Below are 13,287 nucleotides of genomic sequence, written 5' to 3' on the forward strand. Positions count from 1 at the left end.
AGGAAAACTCTTGTTTTGGGGATGTTTCTGTGCTCGGGGAGTCAGTGAATTAGTGAAAATTAATGGAATAATGAACGCTGATGACTATATCAACATCCTTAAGGTCAGATATTTCAAGTCCCTTCGAAAATGGGGCAGAACTGTACGTAACACGATGTTCATGCAAGACAACGACTCCATGCATAAGACTGATAAGACCATTAAATTCCTCCACGAGAAGAAATTGAAAGCTGTTGACTGGCCAGCACAAAGCCCTGATCTTAACCCACTTGAAAATTTATGGGCAATAGTTAAACAACGGGTCTACAACTTTCCTACTCCACCTAAGAATAAGAATGAACTTTGGGCTCGTGTACAAGAGGTTTGGTACTCAATTACACCCGAGGAATGCCGCAAATTGGTTGCTAGTGTTCCTGAAAGAATTCAGGCTGTAATTAAATCTAAAGGAGGATACACTCAATATTAATTTACTACAATATGTTATTTGCTTTCATTTGCGACAAAATTGTCGCAAATGAAAGCAAATAACATATTTTTACCTATGCGAGATTACAGATAAAATTGTTGATTTAGGAAAAAACCCAGGGGGGGGGGGCACACTTTTCAAATCTTTGAAATCTAAAACTCTATAAAGTTCTTTTTATGTATTACTATATTTTATGAAACTAAATAATTTTTTTTTGTAGAAAAAAAAGTTATTCAAGTGTTTAATCTACTTTTTCACATAGTTTAAACATTCAACACAAATGGTAAGTACACAAAAGTAACAAAAGATTAGTTTCTCTAGGTAGAGTGAGAATTATATTAAGTAGGTATGTCACTAAATTTTTAACTCTCTAAGTAATTCTTGAAAATACCAAAATGATTTCCTTTTTTTATTTTATATATAACTCCACAAAATATCATATGATTTCCTTTTTCATTTATAAATTTTACTTGTTTCTGACGCCCTTGAACAACAAGTTGATTCGGCAGCCTCAAAAGCAAATATAAAGCTTGGAAAGCTCAAAAATGGATTCAGAAGCAAAGGTATGCTTATTTGGAAAGTGCCCTATACAACTTATGTTAGACCACAATTAACATTTGCTATCCAAGTGTCAGCCTATCTCAAATGCAATAAAGACTCAAACAAATCCACCACAGAGCAACTAAAGTAAGATCTTTCTTACAAAGAAAGACTCAACACTTTTGAATTAACCACTCTGAAAATCAGAAGAGAAGCATGGAGATCTTATACAACAGTAAAAAATAATACATGGTTTTGATAAAGTTGACTACATCACTCTACAAATAACTGCACCTGCTTCTTCTCCACACTACGATCTACTCGGCCACAACCTTTGTTTGGAAAAACAGAATGTGTTGAATTGTGCCAAACAATTCCATTATTTCACAAACCATGTTGTAAATAGTTGGAATGCTTTACTGTCTAAAACTTTAAATGCATTGCCAACTAATATTTTCGAGAACTTTCTTACCAGAAAAGCATAAAAAGCATTAGCCAAACAAAATAAATAGTTAAACAGATACACAAAGTTTACGATTGAAAGGGGGAACCAACTATTTGTTATTTTTCTGAAAAAACGACCAATAACTGGTCATCCGCTTGATTGGTTCTCCCATCAGGTTTGACAAACACTTATATTTACAAACACTTATTCAATATTTCAAACCCTGAGTTAATAGTTAATTTTTACCTCTTCCATAATTTCATCGATTTCAAAGTTGTTGTATTTGTTTTCTGAAAAAAACTGAAAAAGTATTTTATTTTTAAAACAAAATAAAAAAAACAAGCAACAGCAGTAATAAAAGAAGTAGTAGTATAAAACTGAATAATCTAAAACTTATATAAAAATTATAATTACATTATTACAACAAAAAAAAAACATTATTACATTATTACCAATGAAAATAACAAAAAAAAAACTAAATTTAATAGAATAAAAAAATAGTAATATAGGATAAAGTAAAGAATGATTTAGGATTTCAAAGATAAAATAATATACAACAAAAAATGTTAAAGATTGAAAATATTTAAATATAACTAGGATAAACCAATAAATAATAAACATTTGGATAAACCTAGGATAAACTTTATATCTAATAAATAAAAGCATGCTTTGATTATAAAAAATTAAAGTCAAAAGTCATTTGCCCTTTTGTTTTATGCTAATAAGTATTAACCCTTATTTAAGTATTTACTCTTTATATATAACCTTTAAATAGTATTAACCCTTATATAAGTATCAATTCTTTATATATAACCCTTAACAAGTATTAATACTTAAATATTATCCTAATAAGTCAGGGATCGAATTAAGGGTATCGCGATCGCAAGTCGCGATTGCTTTTCACACCTTCGCGATTAGTTTTTTCATAAAAAAAATATTTTTGCGATTTTTTTTTTTGGTTTTTTTTTTTTCCTTTCTAATTTAGCATATTTTTTTTGGCAATTCTTAAAAGTAATGTTTTTGTCTAAGTTTTTTTATTAAGGTTAATAAAGTCATGCTAAATTTATCATCATGCTAAATTTATCTTTTGAATAGAATGATTGCTCTTTCGCGCGGAGATTTTCATTCAACATAAAGCACTTTTGAATTTAAATTTCTTCAAATCTCTGCGTGGAAACCAATAATATTTTAAAAGGTCGAAAAGTTGGAGTGAACAGTTTTAAAGGGAAAAGATGTTTAAGCAAATTTTTTCTTCATTCTTTTTTTTTAACAAAACAGCCAGGTTTTTTATCTTTGTTTTTAAAACGTTGCACCAAATTAACATATTATTAATAATTTAAATTATTATTTTATCCACAACTTCATATTATAAATTTTACTACTTTAAGTATATTAAAATATATATTAAATTTTATTCAAACGTTTTTATTTAAAAATGCAATGCTAATAGAAACCAGTAAGTTCTTTGCTACGATGTAAGTTGAACAGTAAGCGTTTTGCTTTAAAAAATAAAAATAAAAAAATTATTTTTTTTTCAAAATTTTTTTCCAAAAAAATAATTTAAGCATATACTTAAACTTAACAAAATATAAATCGATTAATTAAACCAAATTTTTTTCTCACTTTTTGTTATAAAACAATTTAAACGAAAAAGTTTAATGAAAACTTAACTTAAAACCATTTGAATGAAAAAATTATTTATACTTAAATTTTTAATAGTACGATTATTATTCTAAGATTTTAAATAGTAATACCAATAAATTATAAAAATGAGGTATTTAATATTTTTTTTCTTTGACCTTACTTGTTTGGTCTACGGATATGCATGTTTAAGCATTTTTTTTTTTAATTAAACATTTCTATTTATTTCATTCATTTTATTATAAACGCGTTTTATGATATTGATGTTATAAAAACTTAACTTTATAAAACAGCAACACAAACAGCGTCACAAAGTTTTTTTACACAAGCTCTAAACTTTGTAGTTTGTTTCATTGTTGTTTTATAGTTTTTTACAATAACAATTCAATACTCTTTAAAAATAACTTGTTTTATCAACAGCATGAACCCATTACTAAAAGTAATATCATAATAGCATTAAATACTTTGCTTGCTTATTACATCATAACTTGGTCATTACACTAAACTAAAACTTAAGTTGTAAATTATAACAGTATAGTAGTAGTTTATAAAAATAAACTACAGTATTTTAAACTCCGCCAAACGAAAAAATTAAAAGATAATATTTAAATATGAGCAATATTATGTTAAATAAAATGAAGTTATGAACTAATGTTGAAAAATACAATTTTATACCAACACCTCCCCCCTTCCCTGTGCCGCAGAGCAGTGCCAGGGATTAAGTATTATTCTTTTCCTGGCTTTTACCAAACAATATCCTTTTACAAATAGCATAATTTCTTACCAATTGAATTTTTAAAAGATTTAAATTCTGTCTTACTTTACAACTTTGTTACACTTTCAGTTACCAAAATATTAAAATTAATTATTAAATATGAAAAATTCTCTTTATAAAGTTACCTTATCCCTTTGTAAAATTGTATAGAGATAAGGTTAATTATATGAAGATTATCCTTATAAGTTTTTTATTTTGAATTATTAAATATAACTTTCATGGTACTGCAAACTGCAAATCAGTAAAAGGAAGTCATTTTACTGATTCGCAACTAATAATTTTTAAAAGTATAATCATGAACAAAACTTTTGGTCAATGTACGCACATCCAATTTTCTCTATTCTTATCATTAGTCAATTGAAATAATATACTTACTTATTAGTAAGTATATTATAATATATGATAATCTGTAATATGCAAACTGCAAAATGTTGATAAAATGCAAATTTTGCTAACCAAAACATTATATTTTACAGACTACATATATTTATTAATTTATATCAATATTTAATTATATAAATATAATTTTATAAAAATATTTTATTATATAAATATAATAAAATAATAATATAGAATTAATAAATATATTTGTAGTCTGTAAAATATAATGTTTTAGTTAGCAAATAAATTTGCATTTTACCAACAGTTTGCAGTTTGCATATTACAGATTATCATTTTTTATAATCTATTAATAATTTATAGTTTGAATTGTATTATTTTACTTGAAAGATCATTTTGTTTTTATTTTTATTTGTTTTGGAGTTGATTTTATTTTATTTTATTCAATTTTCTTTAAAAAAAAAAAACAATTATAGTAGTATAAAACACTTAATGATTCATTGAAAAAAAATCATGCTTCATTGAGAATGGTTCATATATAATAAGGATTAGTTTAGTGTTATAATTAGCATATAACACCATCTTTTTAGATAGTGTTATGCACTGATTATAACACTAAATTAATTCTATAAAACAATGTTTTTTAGGCAGCTGAGGCTCTTTGACGGTGGGAAAGACAACTCGCCTTTGAGATGGAATACTTTGAAATAAAATCCCATCTTAGTGTGATATGAATTCAAAAATAAAAAATCCTATTGCTTGTTAATATATCGCTAGAATTAGTTATGTCACTAGACATATGCTACCTGCTGAAAAGGAGGAAGTCCTAAGATTATTAAATATCATGGTACAAATTTAGATGCTGCTTTAGTAGGAAAAAAGAAAAGATAAATCACATAGTTGAGATAAAACAAGTAAACGAGCAAGTAATGATATTAAAAGGGTCATTGGTTTAATATAGTTTCAATATATGCACTTAAAAATGGTAGGACAAAAAAAGAAAAGGAAAAATTATACAATACTCTTGCCAATATTTAGAAAATCTTGGAGAAAACAAGCCAAAATTTCCTTGGTGAAAATATGGCATTAAAAATAAAAAAGTTTTTTGTTAATATCTCAATAAATGATTTGTTTTTAGTAAGTTTAACTAACTTTAAACTTATTTTCTAAGGTTTATTTAAAATATAAACACAATTTGTCTTGACACTTCGGGAATGCTTTAAGTGAAAAAAATAACAAGCAAAAGCTCTTAAATCCACCTAGGTCTTGTTTTTTTGAAAATTAATGAAAAGTTATTTCACAGCAATAACTATATTGTTAATAATTCTTAAAAATTCACTTTTTTTTATTTTATGATTTAATATAGTTTTAATTGTATTTTTTACTGTTATGTTGATAAGATTGTTACAAAAAACTAGGCATTATAAATTCCACCTAAGAATGCCAAATATGGATACAATCCCACCAACAGCTCTTATGAGATTATCTAACCTTCAAAACAAGATTCTTAAGATAAATTTTTTGTAGAATAAAAATTTAATCATTATGTACCCTACCTAACTTTAAAAATGTTTAAATCTATGCAACTATGTTCAACTCTTAAACTGACAATTAGTCCAAAAAAATGGTTTACAGGAGCAATTTATGGCTCTCACAAAAGTATATTTTTTTCTCTCAAAATTATTATTATCATTGTAACTAAAATGAAAAACACAAATTCCTTTTTATAAAAAATAAAAAAATAATAATAAATTTATAAAAACAAAAAAATAATAATAATAATAAAAAAAAAGAGAGCCGATTTAGATGCAAATATTTTTGATTGGATTAGACTACTTGATAAATAAAAAATTATTAGACTCTAAATTATATTGACAAAATATAAAATTATTGCACTCTTAATTATTGCATAATAATTTTTATTTTATGTAATGAATTATATATTTTATATATTAATTACTTTAACATACTATTCACATTTATTGTGAAATTTTTAATTGTTGTAATAATTCTTAAAATGTCTATATTCAATTACAATAAGAAAATGAAAAATATTTTTTATAAATAGTAAAAAATTTTTATAGCTCTTTGTCAAATTTTTTATCAAATAAGCAATGTTGTTAATAAATAAATGGATAATAAGTGTAAAAACCAAAAGACAATGTTTGTCTAAAGAATTTTTTCACTGCGCAAAATGACAATTGTTATGTATATACTCTTTTATTAACGTTACAAACATGTCTGTAACAAGTATATAACTAAATTTTGTATATAATAAGCAATTTTTTTAATGAATAAACAAATAGCTTGTGCAAAAACCATTAATCATTATTTTCATCTGCTCTTGCACTCATTTACTTCCATTGAGGTCTGTTAAACAATTCACTTATCAAAATAAAAAAACAAAAAAAGAAAACAAATAAAATTAAGTAAAACAATAAATACAGTATAAATAAAAAAAGCAAAAAAATGAAAAAAAAAAACATTCTTACTCTATAGCCAATAAATGTTGGGTTTGTATAGTTTTTTTTTTAAAAACAATTAAATTTAATTACCATCAAAGATTTACAAGTCATAGGGTTAAGACCCTCTTTTGACCTTCTGACTAATGGCAACATTATTAGAAAGAAAAAAAAGAGCATCATTCAAAAAGCATTTTCCTTTTGACCTTGGGTGAATACATAAATTTAAATTGAACTCATAAATTAAAAAAATAAAAACATAAATCCTCATATTTAATTTTATTTTAGAACAGCTATAAAGTATATAAATATACCTCTTTGTAATCATTTATAAACTCTTTATCTCCTCGAAATGTAAAATGGATTCCACATGACTTCACAAAAATATTATTTGTTAAAAAGCATCTGCATATTAGCTCACAATTTCCAGTCATTTTTAAACCAATCTTTTTTGTACATGGAGAAAAAAGAAACCTTTTCAAACTATTTTATACTGTTTAATTGAAAAAATTTAGAACTTTAAATAAAAAAAATTTTTTAAATGCATACAAAAAAATGAATATCAAAAAAACTTTCAAATGACTAAATTTAAATTATTAAAAAGATTTTTTTTCTATAACTGCATACATATTGTACAACAACTAAATATATACATTAAAAATATACATTACATATATACATTACAAATATATGGGTAAAAACATCTTATATTTATTTTTTTTAAATGGTTTTCCTGAAAACTTTCTACAAAAATTAAAATATGGGTAAATATATAGCATCTGTGGAACTCTTAACACATTTTAAGTGGGTACTGTAAAAAATGCAACTGTATTGCAAAGCAGGTAAAAAAAAAACCTACATTATTAAAAAAAAAAGGCAAATAAATTATAAAAACTACAAAAATTAGTTTTTTTAAACAAACATCGTATTTTTTTAATTGAAAACCACATGCATTTTTTTTTTAAAAAAAAGAAAAAATCCGTAAGTTTTAAACAATACCGTGGAATAATAGCATGTAAAATATAAAATATAAAACACCAAAGATAATAAACATATAACAGCAAATATAACAAAAAATGATACATAATTATGCAACATAATTAAAAAAACCTACTTAACCTTCGGATAAGCAGCAGTCTGCGCAACGGATACTAATACCTGACCCATTTAAACTTGTTAATATAGGATTATTGTCAAACAAGATATTTTCTGTGTTGCTTTCAGTATTAGAATAAAATATCACATAAGCTAATTGAATTTTGTTTAAAAGAAATTTGTATTTAATGTCATGCTTTTATCTTCAAAAAAAATTAATAATACTTTTAGATTATTATATCAAAACATTAGAGATTCTTTAAATACTACTTAAACTACAAACTTTCAATAAAACAACTTAAAAAATTTCTACTTATTGTACAAAACTGAAATCCGTGTTCTAATTTAAACTGAGTGACACATATATTCATTTTAAAAAGAAGCTTTTTTAACAAATAAAACTTCTAAAATCTGCAAACACCAAGTTAAAGGCAATTTCCAAGATAATATTTAGAGAGACTGGTAAATTTAAAACTTAAAAAATAAATAAGTGACAGATAGAGCTTTAATCTTTACACTTTGATAAGAAACACATTGAGAAAAATTGAATGGTTTATGTTACTTAAGAATAAGAAATATTTTCTTATTTTTAAGTAACATTTCAAATATTTTCAAAAAATTCCTGACATAAGTGATAGAAGATAAAATTCAAGAATCAAGCTAACTAATTTTTGCATTGTCACATCTTCAACAAATGTAATTTTGAAGAAAGAATGCATAACTATTTTAAATGACTTGAACTCATATAGTAATTGACCGGGGCCCCGGCCCAGGTTAAAAATGAGACTTTTTGCAAAGCCAAACAAGAATGAGTTTTGGTCAATTGTAATAGAGATGATAGCTCCTTTGAGCATTGACCGTGATTTTATTTGTAGAAAAAAGAAAGAAATGAAACCTTACAGCAGTAGGAGAGTGGCTCAAGTTTGGCAGATAAACCAAAACTAATTAAATTTACAATGTGGTTTTAGACTTTTTGCCTGAGAGTAAGAGGGTTGTTATTTGTCAATACAGGAATGCCAATAATATTGCAATATTTTTTTGCAGAAAATAAAATTGCAGTAAAAAATGAGCTTTGTTGTCTAACCAAAATTATGGATTTTTAGTCCAAAATTTTAATGCCATTGTAAGCCTTAGGCTGTTACAAAAGAGAGATCAGATTTAAAAATGGTTGCTTATTCTAAGCAATTAAAGACTTTTAGTCAAGAAATGATTACAAGTAAAGATTTTTAGTCAAGAAGAGTATGGCCATTATATTCAATAGTCAAATTAGAGTAAGATTTCTTTACAAATAACTCTACTTTATTTTGGGGAGGAGTAAAAAGATCAGACCCATGAATTAGAGAATAAATGCTTGACTTACTTTAGTTAATGACATTGAAGACTAACCAAAGTCTCTAGAATCTAACATCTGAGATAAGATACAAGGTTTAGTAAAATGAGAATAACAGAGCTTAACATCAGACAGAACTTTTTTACATTGGCTTCTTGCAATAATAAAAAGGACACTTGTTCTTAAAAGAGATGTCCTTGTAATAAAGATGAAAATAATGATTAATGTTTAATAAGGCAACATTTCAAGATAGTGAAAGATGTAAAGTAGAATGAAGCTTGACTTAAAATTGAAGAGAAGTAATAAAAGCTTCCAAACTTTTATTCCAGAAGGAACAAAAGCTTCCAAGATGCTTTAAAATAAAATAAATAGTAAACATATATGTTTGCTATTTATTTAGATGCTAACATACAATATCCTTTCATTGCTATATAAACTTTAGTATTTATACGGTGTAGTAGTTGCCCAAAGAGAAGATGATCAGATAAATGTGTGGTGTGACTCTAGCAAGCCAAGAAAAGGAGGCATAATTATAGACAGACTAGAAAAAACATTGTATCAAACAACATTGCTTAGAAAAGAATAAAGTAATTTAGATATCAGCATGTAGAGAGATAGCAGCTTCAGTAGAAAATGGTAGTGGTTGAAGTAAGAAAACTTGAAGAGAGCGCCTTAGATAATGTATGAATGAGCTTTAGTTAAGGAAAAAAAAAAACTTCTAGATAATGTATGAATGAGCTTTAGTTAAGGAAAAAAAAAAGTTCTAGATAGTTTATATTAGAGAAACAGCATAAAAGAGGAAGGCTAAAGACTGATGATGATGATGATGATGATGATGATGATCATCATCATCATCATTATCGGGCTTTAGCCTTCCTCTTTTATGCTGTTGATGATGATGATGATGATGATAATAATCATCATCATCATCATCATCATGATGATAAAGATTATGATGATCACAATATTTATGTATGCATGATTATAATGATGTTTATATATGCATATATATACAAAATAAAACATTTTGAATAAAAAATATACTTGAATATGTATAAATGTTTATGCAGCCCTGTTCACAAACCCGGACCCAGCCCCGGCTATATTTTATCAAACCCGGCCCTGGTCAAATACCAACCCAAGTCACTTACTATCCTCTTAACATAATTAGTTTAAATATCAAATAAACGCATATACGCAAATACATGCGGTAGTGGTGTAGTGATAGAGCGCTCGCTTCATAAGCAAGAGGTTCCGAGTTCAATTCCCACCATGTCCCTGGTAGTACCGCGCTCAACTTGTTTCTCCGTGCAGCGACCTTGTTCGTCAAGGTTCGTGTTTCGGAGTTATAGTTATGAGAGGGTTATAATCACAAGTAGCCTCCTCATCTGAAGTGATCTTCTTAGCCTCGGGGAGGTTAATTAAAAAAAAAAAAAAAAAAAAATGAAAATAACTCTTAACATAAGTAGGTTGCCTATCAGATACACAATGAAAATAACATCAAAAATCTTACATGCATACAAACATGCATACATACATGCATACATACATGCATACATACATGCATACATACATGCATACATACATGCATACATACATACATGCATACATACATACATACATACATACATACATACATACATACATACATACATACATACATACATACATACATACATACATACATACATACATACATACATACATACATACATACATACATACATACATGCTGGAAAAACTTTAGTTAATTCTGGTCTCAACTAATTGAGTGAGTTAAGGTCAAAAAAAAATTACAAAAATCAATTATATTATTTATTTCAAAACCCCCACATAATTTTGTATCTACTATTAAAAATAATTATAATAATTTATAATAAGAAATATAGAACTGAATCACTTTTTTTTACTCTTTTTATGGCATGTTTAAAATTTAACAATATACAACTTCAAAAAGATTTTTTTACAAATAACTTTTAAAGAACTCACAAAATAACATCTACATCATCTTTACCAATAATTTTTTCAAAATCACTTGAAGAAATTTTTTTGTTTTTCAATTTCTTTAACAATCTCCCCTCTCTCATTAATTCCTTCACATCATCATCTTCCATTTCTTCGTTTAACTTTCTTTTCCTTTCAAACTTTTCTTTGCGTTCTTTTTTCTTTTGGAATTTTTCTTTTTGTTTTGACCACTTTACAGTTTTCTTGTGAAGTACTTTTACAACATCTTTATTAGTTTCGAGTTTAATTTTTCTTTGGTTTTCTTTTACTTTATCTTTATAAGGGATATCAGCATAATTTATGTCCATTGCTTGAAAAGCTTTTAAATCCTTATTTTTTAGTTCTGGCATTTTGGGTAAATGAAGTAATCCAAACGATACAGCTAATGAGCATACATCGAGTTCTTCAAATTGAAATATTAAACTGCACTCGTGTTTGTGATAGCATTGAATAAATGAAACAAAGGCTCGAAGTCCTTTTTCATAAAGTTCTCTATCCTTTGAAACAATTTTCCTTATTTTAGAAGTAATGTCTGGAATTTCCTCGATTACTCCACTATAATCAAGAAGAGTGCATTTTTGATTAATTCTAACAAAATCAATATATGAACTTTCATTTGGTAAGAGAAAGATCAAAGCATTACCCTCATTACCCATTCTTGCCGTTCGCCCACAACGATGTACAAAAGCTTCTACATTACTTGGAGGATCAAATTGAACTACCCAATTTACCTGTGGTATATCAATACCTCTTGCCATCACGTCAGTACACATTAAAATACCTGATTTCATGCTGTGAAACTTTTCAAAAACTTTATTTCTTTTTTTCTTCATATGACCATGCAGCGATACGACTGGAATTGTTTTTAATATTATAGTGAGTAGTTTTGAAAAATAGTCTACTGAGGCACAAGTATTAAAAAAAATAATGTTTTTTTCGTCTCTGTGTAGACGCAGAAAAGAAACCAGATTTCTAAGCTTTTCCTTTCCTTCTGATACAAAATAATAATTTTGCAAAGAATCTGGAGTGCGACTAATTTCAGTCACTAACTTTTTTTTCTCTCTAACTAAAACTTGCACAGGATTTCGAAGCCCAGCTCTTATGAAGGATTCAACTTTATCTGTTTGAGTAGCAGAAAAAAGACTTGTTCGCCTCTGTTTAGGTAAATAATGGAATATCTGTGTTAAAGCTTGCTCAAAGTTAGAATTAGATAACAAACGGTCAGCTTCATCTAGAATTAAAATTTCTAAAGATTTTACTGACACCTTCAAGTCAATATCTTTACTTTCAAAGAGTGCTAAAAGTTTTCCTGGTGTTGCAATGACAATATTTCCACCATTATCATTGAATGAAGAAATATTTTCTTTAATACTTTTTCCTCCAACGAATAGGATTTGAGATAAATTGGATTCCTGTGTGAAATGTTCAAGAACTTTACTAATCTGCTGAGCCAGCTCTCTTGTTGGTGTGAGTACAATAGCACCAATATCAAAAGTCTTTAATTTTTCTTCTCTGTTGATTAATATCTCGACAACTTAAAAGTAATTAAAAAACTTTTTCACAAAACAAAAAGAATAACTTGAATTAATTATACAAACTTTAAACATTAAAACAATCAAAAACATTTTCTAAAGAAACATAGGGAATTTTTAAAAAAGAGTGAGGAAATGGGCTAAATTAAGTAAAAAAAAAAAAAAAAAGAGAACTATCAAACTAAAACTTCTCTTACTTGGTACAAGGAAAGCAACAGTTTTGCCTGACCCTGTAACTGCTTCAGCTACAACATCTTTCCTTGAAAGTATTAATGGAATGCACATAGCTTGAACAGGAGTAGGTTTAGTGAAACCAAGTTTTTGAATTGCTTTAAGAGTTGATTCATTTAAAGGATGAGAAACATTTAATGTTTCAAAGCTGTCAACCATGACATAAACTGAGATTGTTAATTAAACAAATAATAACAATAATTATATAATATAAACAAATAATATCATAAAAGAATATAATAAAAGACAGTATAAATGTTAACTTGAAGACAGTAACTTTTTAACTTGAAAAGATTTTACATAGTTATTAGTTAATATTATATATTACTATTATTATTATTATTATAAATTGCTTCTTTTCAAACACAAAAATTAAAGCATAATAAATATATCTTATTTATACATAGAACGCACATTTTTATGCATC

At 26.4% G+C, this 13,287-nt stretch overlaps 2 protein-coding genes across 3 annotated transcripts in view; both read right to left on the reverse strand.

Annotated features, from left to right (window-relative positions):
- LOC100210567 (2-oxoglutarate and iron-dependent oxygenase domain-containing protein 2) overlaps positions 1 to 7,188 on the reverse strand; it is a 19,093-nt gene extending 11,905 nt beyond the window's left edge. For both annotated transcript variants that reach the window (XM_065807727.1, XM_065807726.1), the window contains exons 1-2: positions 6,983 to 7,188; positions 1,698 to 1,751 (exon numbers count right to left, since the gene is read on the reverse strand). In XM_065807727.1, the coding sequence (XP_065663799.1) occupies positions 1,698 to 1,751; positions 6,983 to 7,102 (174 nt within the window). In that variant the 5' untranslated portion in view covers positions 7,103 to 7,188. The remainder of the gene's footprint in view (positions 1 to 1,697; positions 1,752 to 6,982) is intronic.
- Positions 7,189 to 10,538: 3,350 nt separating this feature from the next.
- LOC100214142 (ATP-dependent RNA helicase DDX55) lies at positions 10,539 to 13,053 on the reverse strand. The gene is made up of 2 exons (XM_065807728.1): positions 12,827 to 13,053; positions 10,539 to 12,631 (listed from the first exon to the last, which is right to left on the reverse strand). The coding sequence occupies exons 1-2, from the start codon at positions 13,017 to 13,019 to the stop codon at positions 11,079 to 11,081; spliced, it is 1,746 nt and encodes a 581-aa protein (XP_065663800.1). The 5' UTR covers positions 13,020 to 13,053; the 3' UTR covers positions 10,539 to 11,078.
- Positions 13,054 to 13,287: the final 234 nt, after the last annotated feature.

Source organism: Hydra vulgaris, chromosome 10 (assembly GCF_038396675.1).
Source record: "Hydra vulgaris chromosome 10, alternate assembly HydraT2T_AEP".
Taxonomy (NCBI): Eukaryota; Metazoa; Cnidaria; class Hydrozoa; order Anthoathecata; family Hydridae; genus Hydra; species Hydra vulgaris.